This window comes from Rhinoderma darwinii, chromosome 8 (assembly GCF_050947455.1).
Source record: "Rhinoderma darwinii isolate aRhiDar2 chromosome 8, aRhiDar2.hap1, whole genome shotgun sequence".
Classification (NCBI taxonomy): domain Eukaryota; kingdom Metazoa; phylum Chordata; class Amphibia; order Anura; family Rhinodermatidae; genus Rhinoderma; species Rhinoderma darwinii.
In genome coordinates this window covers 15,586,026-15,604,325 of record NC_134694.1, presented here as the reverse complement: position 1 = coordinate 15,604,325, position 18,300 = coordinate 15,586,026, and the positions used below count along the sequence as shown (strand labels likewise).

The 18,300-nt window shown below is 43.6% G+C and overlaps 1 protein-coding gene across 6 annotated transcripts; it reads left to right on the top strand.

Moving 5' to 3' along the window:
• Positions 1–93: 93 nt before the first annotated feature.
• On the top strand, positions 94–15,271 carry SLC25A25 (solute carrier family 25 member 25). 6 transcript variants are annotated; one of them, XM_075835271.1, is made up of 11 exons: positions 94–522; positions 9,039–9,165; positions 9,632–9,719; positions 9,987–10,022; positions 10,167–10,278; positions 10,621–10,779; positions 11,754–11,906; positions 12,049–12,156; positions 12,237–12,404; positions 12,530–12,680; positions 12,822–15,271. In XM_075835271.1, exons 1-11 carry the CDS (start codon positions 133–135, stop codon positions 13,004–13,006), a joined length of 1,677 nt encoding a protein of 558 aa, XP_075691386.1. In that variant the 5' UTR covers positions 94–132; the 3' UTR covers positions 13,007–15,271. The 6 variants fall into 6 exon arrangements, with proteins under 6 accessions (XP_075691386.1, XP_075691387.1, XP_075691384.1 ...); XM_075835269.1 differs by lacking the exon at positions 94–522 and adding an exon at positions 6,295–6,786; XM_075835273.1 differs by lacking the exon at positions 94–522 and adding an exon at positions 7,619–8,007.
• Positions 15,272–18,300: the final 3,029 nt, after the last annotated feature.

The window sequence follows — 18,300 nt, the reverse complement described above, 5'->3', positions numbered from 1 at the left end:
CTGAATAGTTTTGTCTTACGGGCGCGGCCTGTTTGGATGGGGGTTCTGATTGGTCGTGGATGTAGGCGGGGTGTTCTGATTGGTTGTGGGTGGGAGTGAAGCGAACATACTACGTCAGGGAGGTGTGAGGTGATGCGTTTCCTGCCTCCATATACCGGCGTGAGTACTACGAGCTTCGTGGCTGACGATTCCCGGATCTACCGAACTCCCACCAGCCCGGTTCTTCCGCCTATGGCACGTCCTCGTTCGTTGGTGTCGCCGCTGCTGAGCGGAGTGTTCTGTCAGTGTGATACTTTGGGAGGAATCCCTCACACGCACGACGCCCCGACCCCATCGTCCCTGGCAGCTGCCTTGGCTGCGGACCCGTGCGGGGGAGCCCTGTGTGGCGGCCCTGAGCATGAACGGCGGCTGCAGATTCTCTTCCAGGAGCTAGACGTTAATCAGGACGGCGGCATCTGCATCAATGACCTGGCTGTGGGGCTCAAGCGTCTCGGAGTCCACCGCACAGAGCTGGAGCTGCGGGTAAGAGGCGGCATGAGGGGATTGTTGCGGTTTTACCACCCGCTATAGACACGCCATAGTGGGACCTGTACTTCATCCACAATTTATATCCATTCCTTACCATTTTCAAGATCTCTGCTTGCTGCCGTGCTCCCAAGTTTTGTCCTATTCCAAAATCACTATAAACCTAATACTTCACAGCTGAGAACTTGCTTCAGTGGTATCCAGTCTAGGCAATCCTCTGTACTCTATTTTACCTACTGTTTTTGTGGGATTCGTTCTGATGTATTTTGCTTGCAGAGGATGGTCTAGACAATTGTAGCAAACCCTCAGCTGTGAGAAATAATTGGCCTGTGTATTAGATGGGTTTACCTTGGACCAGAGATCTGTTGTAAGACTACTACTCCTATCGTGCCTTGGCAGCGATGATGAGCTCTAGGTTGGGGATTGTTGCAGCGGGTTGTACCTCTGTCTGTTGGGGGCTTTGTGCGGTGTCTGTACAGTATGTTGTGGTTTATGATCTTGTCAGTTTGTGTGTGTGATAGGTGGTTTCTATAGATATAAAGTTTTAGGTTCAGGATATTGGATGTGACCCTGGGATATTGCACAGTCCAGTGACATTCCTTGACATCGAAGAAAGTCTGACAATTCACAAACTGCCTTAATTTCTATAGATTTACTTCTGACTATGGATTGTATATATGGGGTAGTCCAATCCGGATAGCCAGCACCTCTCTATATGTCCTATAAGGGAGCCCCCCTGCTTTGGACCCCATTCTGCAGCTACGGCAAAGAGCGGCTCTGGGGAATTCGGTGCGACTATTAGGTCTCGTTCAGACAAGTGTCTGTCTTGCGTCCACTAACAATGGACCGTTCATCTGTGTGAAGGTCCTTCTGCGCCATGTGTGTTTTTTTTTTCCGTACATCAGTTTTTCTAGTCTTCCTGGTTCCTCTCTTTTTGTGCCGTCCTGTTTTTTTCCTATATTGAATGGTTGAGGTTAGGGTGTAAAGCGGACTAAAGTAGTGCATTCTGTCGTTTTTTATCCCTGTTTGGATTAAAGTCAGCGGATCAATCATTTGCGCTGCTGCGGTCATGGATTGGCACAATACAGTTTCTATCACTGTGCAGTGACGAGTCCTGTGTGAATGTTTGCTGTGTGTAAACATTGCTATGTATATCTATTCCCATTGTCTGAGATCTGCATATGTGTGTGTGTATATATATATATATATATATATATATATATATATATATTATGCGTGCAGATAACAGCAGTAGATGCGATATTGCAGCACCGCGTGTTTACACTTCATAACTTCTGCGTTTAAATACTAAAGGACATGCGACTCCGAATACCAATTGTATTATTTAGTAAGTGGCCGCTATCAGCAGCTGACAGGACGGTGACCCAGAGGGGGCTCCTTCACGGATGCCTGAAATAACTTTGGGATGACACTCCATTAGCGTGGTGAATGCCAATGAATTTCCCTCCCCCTTCTCACAGACAGAGCGTTTTGGTGGAGCAGCTATTTATTCAGGCCTATGAGCATTGAGGAGCTGCTGGATATCTACAATTTGTTTATGTAGCGCTGGGCTTAGGACGCGTTCATACGGTCACGTTTCTGGTCCATATAGTACATGCCGAAGACCTATACTGATCTCATGAGAAGAAATCTTCAGACTTAACACGGACAAAAAGTATGTAAATCTCAATTATCTGTTCATGATGTATCCCAATTGATTGTTCTAGACCTGGCCGTTGGGGTTCTTAGTACATAATCCTCGCACTTGGATGAGATGCAACTAAGGCTACGTGCGCACGACTGTTTTTATTTTGCGAACCGTAAACAACAAATCTGTTTGTTTTTGCAGTTGTCGTGTGTTCCGCATCTGTTCCATGTCCGATTTTCACGTTGCCGTAGACGAGGGTGAGACCGAGCAACAAATCCGAACAGGAATAGGATCTGCTCTAAGTTTTGCAGCCCGTTCACATGGATCTGAAAAACGCAGTAGTGTGCATTGGGCCATAGAAATGAATGGGTCAGTGTGCTATGTGTTAAAAAAAACTGATAGCACACTAAGGCCCCATGCACACGACCGTAAAAAATCTCCGTAATTGTTGATGTAATACTGTCCATAATTACGGGTCCGTCCGGTTCTATTGGCCGCAGACACCTTTCCGTATCGATACGGTATGATTGGTTAACATCTGTGTCAATCACTACGCCTACCTTTTTATTGGTCTGTGCCGTAGAACCGTGCTGGGAATTATGGAGCATGTCCTACTTTTCTTTTTAACGGGCTGTGCTCTCTTTTCATTGTTCTGCTCATATGACAGAGCAGAGCGTTAAAAAAAATCCTGACACAGAAGTGAACAAAGCCTGAATCTACATGTACCAGCCTCCTAACAGACTATGTGCAGCCACAAATGGGCTTGGAAATGATGCAGGCATGTGCCGTCTTTTGCCGGTAAAACTGCTTTTACCTGCAAAAAAAATTGGCCATTGGCAAGCAATTAAACTATGCCAATTTGGGATAATCCGTGTGCCGGCAATGGTTTTTGGCCGTATCGTGTGTCCAAATATTGATTTATTTTATGCTTTAGATCCACTGAAGCACTTAATACAGATTTTAGGCTTGTGCCGGTGGGTAACGGACCCCTAACTCTGTGGCCTGTCAGTGCCGTAATCACGGACCGTGCAAACAGCTACGGCATTGTGCATGAGGCCTTAGGTGGGCAATTGATGTGCAAGTGTTCCTGCACTCCATGCTGCAGGCCCAGCCTCTCCGCTCTAAGTGACGGCTCTAGCGGTGCATACTTGAAAAATAAAGTTTAGTTCAGCTCACCCTTGGCGTTTGGACTGAGAGGCTTGTATGAGGCGCTGCACGGAGCAGTACGCGGAGCCGGTTTCAGGTGCAAACTTGTATACTTGGAATAGAGAGAAGCTCCAGCAACGGCATAGTAGATAAAAGTTAAAAACTAACTCTAAGAGAAAAAACATGTGCTCGTAGCGCTGGGCGATTGAATTAATTTCATTAATTCGCCCCCAAGGACTGACAATCCTGTTTTTTAACAGAATCGATTCTTTAGTGGCGGCGACGAGCTGCAAGGGGAAGCTCTGCCCCGCCGCCTCGTCATTTCTTGGCCCGCCTCAGTCTGTCTCTGCTGTTCTGTACTGAAGAAAATGATACCGTATAGAACAGCAGTTCTGTGAGGAAGCAGAGACTCTCCTAGTACAATGCTACACCGCCCTGCAGATACCACCCCGCTGTAGATAGCACTACGTTCCCCCTCCCCTTATAAAGCGCGCCGCTTGTAGATCGCACCCCCCCCCCCCCCCCATTATCCATAGCAAGACTATGCAAGTTACTCTGAAAATGAGTAAAAGAAAAACACTAGAAAAGTGAAATTATTAAATACATGAGGCCATAGCGGTCTCCTGATTGGCCGCTAGTCGTCACTCAGAGCAAAGAGTGGCGCTTGCAACCGCCGTGCTGGGAGAATCTAACATCGGTTTGAATTCTATTCCCCTCTCCTAAATCATTCTGTCAGCAGGTTTGAGGCCTCGAAACTGCTGACCATTTCCTTTTAAGATCTCGATATTCCAGAAGGGCTTCTAATTTATTGGAAGATCTTGCATTTCTGCGATAAGTTCGCTAGTCACGGTCAAATACTGTGGCCCCCCCCCCCCCCCCCCCCCCTGCAAAATCAGGGCAAAATTTTAGACTTGACGCCTGGTGCAAGATAGTCGCGCACTGCTGGAGCCGCAGTGCAACTTTGTGCGGTTGTTGGCGTTGCAGTGAACAGAACGGTTTGGCTGCCACACTGTAATTGGCATATTGTCAGATGCTGCCAGTCCATATAACCTAGTCCTCATGTAGTGCTAGATTTACTACTCGCTTTATAATTTGTGCTTATCCTTCTATTCTCGGTGACAAATATTTGGGTACAATCTTTGGAAAGATCTGTTGCTATTCTCTTGATGTGGCGTCTAGTGTAGATGTTTCAGGGATTTTTTTTCCATCCTCCGGTATAATTCTTCGCCTCAGTTTTCTCTCTATATATAACGCTGCTGTATTTAAGCACAAGATCAGAGTGTCTTGTTGACTGAGGATTAGTTTTGCTAATGTGCTTTGTTGGTCCATCATTTTCTTCAATCCAGTTAAGATCTTAACACACAATGATCTATTTCCTCCCCGTATAAAACTCTTGCTCACCTTTCCATTGACTGATTTATCCTTGAGCAACCGCCTTATATAAACCACTCCTGCTGTGTCTACGGGCGGAACGCGCCTCATAGGAAGGTGGTAAGTGTTTAATATAGCGCTCAAGTGTTGATGGGATCTAGAAAAATCGGGAGATTTCCTGCCAACTAGCGCAGCGGCTGATGTTTTTCAGGATTAAGGGGAAACCGCACCATGTCATCCAGGACAACTCTATTAACCCAAATGTCTCTCCCATCCAAATGTAGTTGTATTAGACTTTTGTTTCTATATTTCTATCCAAACATCTGACGTGTAAAAGGTAACTAACTATTGTCGTCTGGCCCTCTAGTGGCCAAATAAACACCCCCAGTACACCTTCATGAGGAATACAGCAACACTGGCACCATTGCTATACTTGCGTACAGATGTACACTCCTACATATGGAATTATTTTCAGAATTAATCCTATTAGATGGAGCGATTTATCATACGAGTGTTTTTTTTATATGATGATTCAAAAGTAAAAGGTAATGGCATGCAACAATAGAACGATAAATATTTTTTTTTTCCAAGATTCTTTCACCGGTGCCACATTCTCCCCCCCCCCCCCTAGCTAATCAAATCTCCCAGTCATTAGCGGGTCAGATGTCATATAGGGCATACTGTATCTACATATGTCTTTGATTTCATACAGAGGATGAATTCAGTAGAAAATAAGTCATGCTCTATTGGTTGCCGGGTAAGAAAGGTATTTGTACTGCCATATGGGGTCATATTTTACAGAGTCCCTATGGCTATTCAATGCACCCCTCCATCTTAAAATGTAAGTATTTGTTTCTCAGATAGTAGCTCTGCTAATATCTACCATTCCTTATCCTCGGAGATGGACCGCAATAGCCTCTTTGTGTGATGCAGTTATACTTGCATCTTTTCACATGGGTACATAATCCATCCATTTTTTTTAATAGACCAGCTGGGCGCAATGGCACACAATTGTGTATATGTTGGCAGCTGTAAAATGTACTCCTCCACTTTTGGCATGTCAGCAGATAGTGGCACCCATGGATTGTAATGATGAAGGGGCACTTGCATCTTTCGCTTATAGGGAGCTACAAATAACCAAACGGGCACAGTCATGGGCCGTGACATATCTCAATGATGTGTCAGGAAGTTTTCCAAAGTGTACCCCAACTGCTACATATTTTTCTAAGTGCGGGGCATTCTTTTAGCACCCTGATTTAGAATTGTCACCCACAAATTCCCCTTTGAATCTGCCACCTGGTGGAGCTACATGTATCAGATAAGGAAGCATGCAGCCTACCTACTACTGCTATTAGATTTCTGCCACGGGGTGGATCATTACTAATATAGCAGAGTGGTTGGGGGGGGACACATCAATTATCCATTGTCTCGGGAATATATATTACCTCCTGCATTCTTGTACCCCCTCAGTTGTCGTCCTTATAAATAGGGATATCTCCGATAACAGGCTGCGTGGTATGACTGCGCATAGCAGATGTGGCTGGTGATGGGCCAGGAGTGATGCAGGAATTTCCTTCTAGATGGTCTGATGTTCAGTAGTTTGACAGGAGAACGTGTTAATGTCCGGGGCTGTGATTGGCCAGACCCTGCTGCAGTGTGAATGCAGAGTCAGAGCAGCCGGCTTCAGGTTTTCTGTCGTGGGCATCTGCATAGAGGGTGAAACTGAGACTCCAGGTGATCCTGTAGAAGATGACCGCAGCATAGTGCCAGCCCTGCTCTCGTTTCACGTGTTCTCAAACTATCGGGTTTCTCTCACCATAGAGCTCACAGCACTGGTTGCCTCTGCACCGCATCTCCAAGGAGTTCAGGGTGTGTTCCAGGTGACGCCGCATCTGTGCTCTCGGCTTGAACATGCAAGGATAATTCCGTTTATACGGAAGGCACTAGGCATGGGTTTTCCCTGCACTGCATGTGAGGGTTCTGGTAGTAACAATAAAAGATCTCCCAGCGCCGAGGGGTCAGAGCAAGAGGATCAAAGCGAATCTGAGGGCCAGATCATTCTGATGGTGGTGGCACCCAGGAAGCACCTGCAGCAGGTAATGCATGCCACGAGTCACCTGAGGTCTTCACCACCCACAAGCTTTTGTTTTTATAATGTGATGTTGGTTGTGTGAATATTATGACTAGTCTACAAAATAGGAACTGCTACATTACTGCTTATTTATAAATCACAATGATTCCATGATTTACTGTCTTCTGATTTGTAATTGTTTTAATATTGTATCTTTATCAATGTCATTGTGTGTGTGTTTGTTAGAGATGTGCCAGTCATGCCTATCCTCTGTGCCCGCGACGTTACATGCTGAGCACGGGCTCACGTGGAGCTGATCTCTCATCTGTCACCTGCCTAATCTTAATCGGCTGACATCAGAGTCGTCTCGCCTAACTGCTCACTATCCATTTATCACATGACTCCCAGCCCGGTCCAGTTTTTAGGCTCTAGTCTTAGGTTCGATCACTAATTCTTTCACCTGTGTTTTATTTTGCTGTACCTTTTAGAAGCATTCAAGCCAAAGTTGCCCTTGGATACGACATTTGGCTGATCTGGTCAATGACAATAATTAGTGTCTATGGTGACTTTAACGATGGTTCATTTATCTGACACGTTTGGAGGGTTTCTTCTGCCTCCATTAAAAGGGTTAATTTTATTGGCCACTGACCGTGTAATATTCAGAAGTTGTTTTCTGTTTGCTTCACGTTTAGACTTTAGTTTCTGGATATCCCATCATTCCTGTCCTGCCCATACTAATATTTTGACACTGAATATCTCCAGCATGTCGGTGCAGGACCTTGTGATTTACTCCTATATTTAGTGACTCCACGTCTGTGGTCACGTAGATCTTTTCCTGAGGGTTGTTACATCAATTACATGGCTGGAGAATCCCTCGTCACACTCGGGGACTTGCCTCCGCTGTCATTGGCTGGCTGTAGAAGGCCATGACGTCAATGGGAGGGGGCAGGTCTCAGTCATCCAATAGCGGCTGAGCACAGATTCCTTAGACTCGTGACCTGCCGGCTTGAACGCTTCCACTAGAATAAGCGTGGTGCTGCGCAGGGACGAGGCTGTTACCCATACAGGTGTAGGCAGCAGCTTCGCCATGCTTTGTCTCAGCTTGTACGTGCCAGTGCTGGATCAGTCACCCGCAGAGTTTCAGTATTTTGAATCAGATGGGCTCCCGTCAGAGCTGAAGTCTATCTTTAGGCTGAGCATTCTGATTCCATCTCAGGAATTCTCTACCTACCGTAACTGGAGGCAGGTGAGTGCTTTGCTCACTTTCTATGGTTGATCGGTTTTGGAATTGCTTCTTAGTACTTTACCTTTTCCGTGGTCGGTTTTGTTACTTGACAGAATATAGATTAGTGTTTACAGTACTGATCGGTCTTTTCTATTTGTATACTCTTATAAGCAATGTGAATTGCGGTAAATTCTAAATGTGGAGCAAGACATAGATCAAACCAATATTTTTTTTATTTTATTTTTTTAATCTTGTGTTGCACATTTATTACAATATAATTCTCATGACTATTATGATAGAGGCTATATAACCGGTATATTATGTTATGCACAACGACTGATCGGTGAATCTACTGTTCTGTCATCCACTGAGAAGCCATCTCTCTGGAGACTTCACTCACTCTTGAAAGTTGTTAATTTGATTGCAAACTTTTTGTACCCGCTGGTTAGGGAGTTGCTGCCAGGTCAGAATGCCCTAGTGTCACACACCACACCTCAACTATCTTTACATGTCAGCACTCTGTGTCCCTTGGGAGTCCTGTGACTGCAGCTTAGACAGTTTACAAAGGTCACGGTAAATCTCCCCGCTCATCTACTTGGCACCACAATGGGTGCCCTTTTAACTCCTCGTTTATAGCAATGTACATTCATAGGTTTGTGGGTTGGTTACTTATTATTGCATTAATTTTAAATGTTTTTATAACGGAAAACGACTAGGTGCAGTAGTTTCTCCGAAGATTAATATACATTTGCTGTGAGTTGTATTTGAACTTTCCAACCTTTTTTGGGGCACTTTATGCTTTTTGTTCTTGTTACAAAACCTTAAGGTATCTGCTGTACTGTGTACGAGTTGATATTTGTAGGCTGTTTTTTCCCAAGTGATGGGTTATGGCTTGTGATCTGTATCCGATTGTGTCCCAAGATACAACCCGACCATTCTTCCTACTGAGCTGAGGCTGACACCAGATTTTGTATTTAACGTGTTAGATGATTTAGCAAAACACATATATCTGGGGCACCATTTAACTTTAATTGTCTTGTTCGTTCCAACAGAATATTGTGAAAGCTGGCGATAAGGACCAGGATGGACAGCTGGACTTTGAAGAGTTCGTGCACTACCTCCGAGATCATGAGAAGAAACTGAGATTAGTCTTTCGTAGCCTGGACAAGAAGAATGATGGTTAGTATTTCGATTCATGATTTTCAGCGCCCCCCCCCCCCCCTCAGCAGCACACCTGTGCGAGGCATCAAATTCCAGCACAGTTTTGTTTTCATTTTGAATGTGTAGTTTTATAATCCTCAGAATACTTCTTGGCAGTAGCTGCCTTCTAATGCAAACAATCAGCTTTGTATGGGGGCATAGAAATCCTGTAAAGCTGTATTTAGTTGATCTGAGATTATTTTGCCTCTCTGGGCACCTTGTTTTAATAAGGGGCATGTAATAAATTACAACAATTCCCTGGCTCTGGGTGTACCTCAGGATATATTCTATTGCGGCAGATTCATAATTACGGTCATAAACTGACAGTTTAATACTAGACCAGCAGATAATGTACTAAATTTATCACAATGGTGCGTGCTCTGATTCATTTGTTATATCTTGCTAGAAATATTAGGCACTTATCACATACATTTGTGCCCCATAGGAAGGATTGATGCCCAGGAAATAATGCAGTCTCTCCGAGACCTGGGAGTGAACATATCTGAGCAGCAGGCTGAGAAAATCTTGAAGCGGTAAGCATTCAGTAAATGTCAGTCAGCCTCGTGTGTCTTGTGTTCCGTGTCCAGTAGTGTCCTGACTTCATCTTAAATTGTCTGTCTCAAGTTTCTGTCCTGGATGTGTCCTGCCTAATGCAATAAAGTCATTAAATAGCCTGTTAAACCAGATTCCTTACTAGGCTTTCAATGTGTTGGGAAATCTGGACTGTTACAGAATTGGCAGGCAGTAATTGTTTGATTTGTGCTATCTTTTCCCTTTGCTTCTGTCTGTGTGACTGTCAGAATTCGGGCGGACCACCGCTGGGGTCCTGTCACCCAGTAAGTATGTCCTCATCGTGTCTCCCTCCCATTGTGTGTCAGCGTTTTGTACTGCTTGTGTTTCGTGCATGTCTGCCTGCGTTTTACTAATATTCTGTTCTTGTGACTATAAATCTAATATGTAACTTTCTTCTTCCCTTGCAGTATGGATAAGAATGGTACAATGACCATAGATTGGAATGAGTGGCGGGATTATCATCTCTTGCACCCTGCTGAGAACATTCCGGAAATCATCCTTTACTGGAAGCACTCTACGGTAAACTACCCTTTCAGCGCTCTGTTCCTTATTCCTAGCGATAAGACGCGTATCCAAACTGGAGAAATTAAAATGCTGAGGTTTAAGCACCAAGTTGCACCTTTGTCAGTGACTGATCCTATTCAGCTTCTGCTGGTTTATTCCGCCCACTGCAGCAAACAGCCGGAAGGTCTTGCCTTTTACATATGTACTTGAAAGAAAAATTTGCATTAACAGTGTAGCAATAGTTGTTGCTGCAGTAGGTGGAGACGGGATATCAGCTGCTGCCCTGATTAAAGCATGGTTTATACTTATTGGCTGGACGCTACTGATCCTGATCCAGTGTCTCTTCTCCCCCTGCAGATCTTTGATGTAGGAGAGAATCTGATTGTCCCGGATGAGTTTACAGTTGAAGAGAAGCAAACCGGCATGTGGTGGAGGCATCTAGTTGCTGGTGGCGGAGCAGGTGCGGTGTCTCGAACATGTACAGCCCCCCTGGATCGTTGTAAAGTCCTCATGCAGGTGTGTGGCTTTATATTCTATAGGTGCAACCAGTATAAGACTCAGGCCTCGCAAGGTTGAATCTATGCATATTGTGCAAGTTCTTTTTTTTTTTTTTTTTTTTTTTTTTTTTTACAACTGTCATTGAAAAGCACTTTTGCAGCCAGGAAAGAATGTGTAATTTTTATTACAGAGATAAATTGTAGGAATGTTGGACTTTTGTACCATCGTCGGGTGTCGCTCAGATATTTCAGCTCAATATGTGCCCTTGGATGTATTGCTTATCTGGCACGTGGCCATTTTAGTGCAGAACGCCGCGTAACAAAGTATTCGGAAACTCGTGGCTGGCATGTGTGGGCACGGCTGTCATTCTAAAACTGGCAACGTAAAATACTTCCAGTGGTTTTACAATTTGGCACATACAACATCCATTACTAATTTTGAAAGTCTTGACCGTGTTCTCACCCACTCTATGTATGACTTATCAATGGTTGCATTATTTCAAAAATTCAATACAGCTCTGTTTAAAACTAATTCTCATGAAAAAGGCAATAAAACACTGCACATATCAATAGGTTGTTTTTTGTTTTTTGCATTCCCTTTCAACACCCCCCTGATCTCTTGTGAGTAGAAAGATGATACTTGCACAAATGTCTGGCAAGCTCCTGTAATTCTCGAATATCTTTTGGTGTCCTCCAAAGGTCTTAGCTGATTTAATAAACGACCCTTCTCTTGGTTTGTCTTGATGATATTTCATAGCACTCACAGGTGATCCATATCCTGTAATATTTTGTTTTTGGAACAAGTATTACAGGAATGACGCACTGACAGCTCAGTGACATTAGGTTCTTAGCCAAAGTACCCTGTGTGATTTGTTGAAATCCTGCGCTGAAAATTCCTCTTGAGATTATATATCCCTCCCACAATCAAGCAGAAGCAATTGTTTTTGGATTAGCATTGGGTTCTAAATCTATATCTCGTGTTCCCTCTTCCAGGTTCATGCTACTCGTAATAACAGCATGTCTATCATGGGTGGGTTTACACAAATGATCCGTGAGGGAGGCTTTCGCTCACTATGGCGGGGGAACGGCATCAACGTCATAAAAATTGCACCCGAATCTGCTATTAAATTCATGGCTTATGAACAGGTAAAACCTTTTTGTTCTACAATTCTTTCTCTATAGAGTTTAATATGGTTGTGTTTGACTTTGGGGCTTCTTTCAAAATAAGGACGCTCTACTGATCGGTGCTGCGCCAGACTCAATAGTCCTATAATGTTTTTTTTTTCAGATTAAGCGCTTCATAGGCAGTGACCAGGAGATTTTGGGAATTCGTGAGCGACTACTGGCTGGATCTCTTGCTGGTGTCATTGCTCAAAGCAGCATCTATCCCATGGAGGTGAGTCGTGGCCCTAGAGCCTCCTGTATATACACAGACTTCTTCTGCTTTTGATACTAACTTGTTTGTTCCCCTTGCAGGTTCTTAAAACACGGATGGCTCTTCGCAAGACTGGTCAATACAATGGAATGTTAGATTGTGGGAAAAAAATCTTGCTGAAGGAAGGAATGTCTGCCTTTTATAAAGGATATGTCCCCAACATGCTGGGGATTATTCCATATGCTGGCATTGATTTGGCAGTGTATGAGGTAAGGTTCTATCATTTTAAATTCTTGACTTTTTTTTATTTTATTCGAGCATTGGTCTGTCTTAGAGGGTAATTGTCTTAAGTTGCTTGTAGCTATCAAGTTCTAATTGTCCCTTTTCCCTTAAGACTCTGAAGAATGCCTGGCTAAACAGATATGCCACAAGTAGCGCCGACCCTGGAGTTTTTGTACTACTGGCTTGTGGGACCATATCCAGTACGTGTGGGCAGCTTGCCAGCTATCCCTTAGCGTTGGTCAGGACAAGAATGCAAGCACAAGGTAAGCCCCCAGTTAAAATTCTTCACTTCTGTGGGACATTTGATGGGTTCTAAATTTATTATTCATGCAGTTTCTCTCACAAACCATTTGAGATGTTCCGCAAGAGGTCTGCAATATAAATTTATTTTGTTTTTGTTTCAGCCTCTATTGAAGGTGCACCGCAGGTGACCATGAGCAAACTTTTCAAGCACATCATAAAGACAGAAGGTGCATTTGGACTGTATCGGGGTTTGGCCCCCAATTTCATGAAGGTGATCCCGGCAGTCAGCATCAGTTATGTGGTGTACGAGAACCTAAAACTCACACTTGGGGTGACCTCTCGGTGATGAGCAATGGGTGCAAAACTGTTATTGGACTGTAGTCTTGGGGCCTAACTCCCTGGATGTGAATTGTCCGTCTTCATTCTGTGAATGTGTAACACTAAACGCAACAGTAAAGCTGCGATAACCCTAGAAACAGAAGGATGTGAAACTTTAGCCGCTGAGCGCTAGGAACGCGTGACTTGATTTTCCAGTTGCTCCCATTCCACCCTCTCTTCCATTGGGGCCACTAGCATCGTCCAACCTGGAGCTTTGTTTACATTTGTTTTTATTTTGGTGTTTCTTAGGTTTTACATATTCACCTGTTTTATACATTGTTTTGTTTTTTGTTGAAGGACAGCATGTCTTATTCGAATGTATGTAACATAGTCTGAAATTATAACCTGCAGCATGTGTATGGAAAATGCGCAATTGCTGAGGCAGTAGCTAATGAATATTTGCATCCTAACACCAGGCTATTTACCTGCCTTTTTTTTTTTTTTTTTTTTTTTGTGAAACTAATACCCACTTTAAATTTGTGGGTTTTCGGTTCCACAAACCAAAGCTGTAGGGCTTCACAATTGTTGCTGATATTACTGCCCCATTCACTGTTTGACAACCGTATTGCAGGTTAAAAGACATCCGCTACAGGACTCTAAATGCCACAAAATCCCAGTAGTTATGTGTTCCAGTAATACTCATCTTGGGCATTTGACATATAGAATTCATCATATCCACGTCTACCTGTCACGGATACCCTGTGACGGTTACAGTTTCATTGGGCCAAAAGGTATTTGGCTTCTCTCCTCTTTAGGAACATATCCTACCCACGTGCGCATAGCTTGTGGCAAATGCCTTAAAGGTTTGCTGCTTGTTTTTAGAGCATTTATAACCTCACTGATAAAGGTGACGCGCAAATTATTGCAGTTCACACTAGCTTGTGCCATGGCACGAAGGACTGGTATGTAAACGACTGTTTAAAGGGTTACCTAGCAGCTAGGTGTCTTAATTTATGCAAACACTGTCATCCATACACGGGATCATTATCGGTGTCCATCCAGGACAGTTTGTTGCACATTCCTCTTTATTTTGTCATGTTTTTACTGCCTAGCTTGTATATTTATTATATTTATTTAAGAGAAGTAACATTGAGCTATTTTTACAAATGTTTAATTATAATTAGAGTATTATGACTGACTGTTTTGTTTTTTGTTTCATTTAACTTGTTTTAGGTTTAAGTTTTTTGTTTTTTTTTGCTGAGTATACAAGTATCAGACCAGTTTGTAGGCAGTAGGTACTTTGGTCAATTGTGTACAGTAACCTCTGCCCTAATTGTTCTTGCTGAAAAATAGGCTCTCCCTGTTGAAAGGTGGACTCTAATCTGTGGAGCATATGTAACCAGAGATTACGTTTCACGTCGGCGAATAACTAGTTCTGAGGTCATTGGGAGCAAGGAACATTTCTAGGATTGACAAACAGATATCTGTTCAGACCTCACAAAGAAACTTTGCACTTTAAATAGGATGCTTGGAGATTTTAGAGTGAATGGTTTGGTGCTTTATATGTGGGGTTTTGTTTCTTTTTCCCATCCCTCAGCTTTTCCTCCTGTCCATTTCAGATGCCTCTTAATATCCGCTCTCGGAATATATGAATAGAGCAGCTCTTTTTGGTTGCTGTAAGCCTGCATTATTAAAGGGATATTCTTAGACTAGATGCAGAGTGTTGGCACACTGGCAAGAGAGGATTTCAATGGAGTTTAATTCAGATTTTGTATCTGCTATGTATATGGGGGGTTTTCCGACTCCCCAGATGGAAAATGTTGGAGGCGGGCTTGGGCTCGTTGAACTTCCCCATTCCTGATCCTTTGTTTTTGTGGGAGATAAGCCGCTGCTAGAGGTGTCTGTGGCACCAAGTGCTTCTGATCCAGAGGGTCTTGCGTAATGCCACAAAACACTCAGTTTAAAGTACAACATGTGGACTCTCCTTTTTAAAGACTGGCATTGTAAAGCTCTATATCTAGTCTAAATGGTCACTAGTATAGGCATGCACAGGATGGTGAAGCTTGCTAGGACTTCGTTCTACAGCAGTTCAGGATGTTAACCTTTTAATCTTAAAGCATTCATTTCAGCTGCGCCGCTTCCTCTGTCCTTAAAAGAAAACGGAGTCCACAAAATTCTAAGCAAGAATCAATGCAAATAAAATTGTATGTTAATCTTGCCTGTTGTAAATGGAATGCAGTTCATGCCAAGAGTGCTTGTTCTTTAGTCCATTTAATAAAGGTCTTTATTGTAATGTGGTTTGTGCTGTTTGATTTTCTTGATATTTATCACCTCCTCCTCCCTGTTCCAAGAAGACTTTTTCATATGTTAAGTACAAAACAAGCCCCAAGACTTTGCGTCCAGTCTGCCCTGCATAAAACCGGATGATCCAAACCAGAAACAAGTCTCAAAGCCACTGATATCTTAGTTGTAGCTGGAAGGAGCCGTCTGTTAATCTGTAACCTGCAAGGGAGTGGCCATTTTATGAGAATAATTTTTTGGGCAGAAATGTCAACGTGTAATTACCATGAACACGAGGACGACATACATCCCAATAGTTGACTAGCCTGTGCAGTGTACAGCTGCTTGGATCTTATTACAGATTAAAAGCCCATATAGATAATACCAAAAAGAGAGACTGCTGAGTCTAAGTCAAATATAAATTTTTATTTCAATTCTAAAAAAATTACATGAACTAAACATTTAAGAAAAAAAAGTAATCTCCAGATGAAAAAGGGATTGCCAAGCAAGAGAGTAATGGATAAATATTCAATGTCTATATACAGCAGAACGCATGTCGCGAAAAATAAAAAAAAGTGCAGAGTAAATATCAGACATTATTGCATCCTGTTGAAAAGATATTCTCCAGAGCGATCAATAGTCCCCTAGGGTATCCAGTATAAAACATTGGTGTACCACTGCTCCAATAAGTTCAGTGTTCCTAATATAAAGTGCTAAGTGCAAATGATTCAAAAGAAATCAGAGTGACCTACTAACCCATGCTGCTAGATCTCAAGATTGGTGCCCTGCCCTGACACGCATTTCGGCTTCCCTCAGCTTTTTTTCTTTGGTATTATATATATAAGGAGTACAGTCATGTTACCTGAGGGATTTATAATGTAGAATGGTGCATGTGTATGCCCTGTGGCTAGGTTGTAGTACATATAGATGTATCGAATTCCAGCGATGACCGTTCTTTAATAATCTCTCATGACTGTGTTCTAAAGGGGCTTGTGCCAACTAGAAGACCCAGGAGAGTTTTCTTGCTCAGGGTTTCCATCTATTAGCAGGAAGGGAGAGCTTTCTTACAATGATAGCCGTAGCCACTGATCTGGTACTTCCACGTGGTGTGGCTTAGACCAGACCTTTAAGAAAATGTACTGAATGGTATGACTCGTTTCTGAGAATTGAGGTGCGGCTACAATCGCATGTATTGGTTAGTCATGACCTGTCATATTTTTGTCAAACAGCCACATGGTTCTGTTCAAACAACGGAAGTGTGCAAAGCCCCATAGACATGAACATCCGTATGGTGTCCGATAAAAAACAAAACTGATCGCACACTGAAGAAAATAACTGAAGTGGGCCTAAGGCCTAGGTCCCACGGGTCATACGCAGCGTAAAAACCACACCGCGTATCCCACCTGGAACCTGCAGCACGTTCCGTCCGAAAAACCACGTCAGTGTGGTGCGGTTTTTCAGCTGGAATTCCCGCTGCTACAAGCAGTGTAGAAATAACACAAAAAAACACACCCATGTTTACCTAGGCAATTGTCATGGTGACATGTCCCTCCGTGGCTGTCTGGTCCAGCCTCCCTGGATGATGCTAAAGCCCATGTGACCGGTGCACCCTGTAATTGGTTGCAATTAAATTCGGCGACAGATTTAAATTCCGCACCGTAGGTCAATCTGACGGTTTTCGCAGCATTTTTTTTCGCAGTGTGAGAATGAGATTTTCAAAATCTCATCCATTATTATGCTGTGGAGTTTATGAAACCCCCTCCCCTGGGTGCGACACACAGCCGCCCGCCCCCCCCCCCCCCCGCAGATCTGGCCATACAAGCAAGCCCCCCCCCCCCCGGTACATTGCTTTACAGCCCTCCCTGTAGACCGTGCTACACTTTCAGAGATCACATTTTTTTTTCTCTAATCCCACCCTGTTCAACCCACACCGTATCCTGCTTCCCATGCAGAATAATACCCTCTAGCTGCTACCATACAGTATAATGCCCCATACAGTATAGTGACCCATAGATGCCCCCATACAGCATCATGCTGCGCCTAGTGCCAGTGCCCTTGTAGATAGTGACAGTGTCCACGTAAAAGAAAAGGAAGCTGCACTCCAGCAATTCAAGAATCCAGGTTTATTCTCCCATATGTGAAACAAAGACGATGCAACGTCTCAGCTGCTCAATGCGGCTGGGAGGTATGTGTAGCCTATGGCAGGGACACAGCTCTATCATAGTGTTCAATAGTATCTGCGTCCAAAGGATGCAGACACTTGAGTGTGGCGTTGCATAGCGGCTGCTAGCTGAGCCTTCGGTTATGTGGGGGCCTGGGTCGCCTGGCGGAATGGGCACCCTCACGACGCGGGCCCCATAGCAGCTGCTACTGCGGTAGTTATTCCACTGATTAGCATCCTTAGCACCACCCTCACCAGCTGCCATGTGTTGGAGAAAAGCTGAACACAACCTTTCTGCATTTCATAAGGCAGGGAAGAAATCACAAAGCAAGCAACACTTTGTCTATAGGATCATGGTACTGGTAACCCATTCACTTGTAAGAAAATCTTGTATTTACCTTTTTTTTTTTTAGCCCCCATAGAAGCTGTATTAAGTAGATTACAATTCTACAATGTTTTACCTAGAAGGCCTCATGCAAACAACCATAAATTGGCTCCCTACAACTTGCACGGCTGCCATAAAAGTCTAGATGGCCCAACTGTACCTCCCGTATGCGTCTAATTTCATACAGAGTTTGTTCTGTCCAAGTCCATAAGACAGAAAAATATTTGTGCCATGTTCCATCAGATGGTGTATGACGAAGCAATCCTTCAAGGGGAGAATATCTCTGTAATATGGAGACGACATTGGTAAAGGCTCAGGCTTGTGTGCACTAGGCTTTAAAATATGTTTAGACGTGCATCGAAATTTCAATTTCGTGGCTTTTCCGCAACCTAATGAGCATGCGCTGGATACGAAAATCTGCAGCATGCTCATATTTTCACGCAGAGTTTTTCCGCCACATGTGTGAACTGCAAATCTGGTGGCAATTACGCCTTGT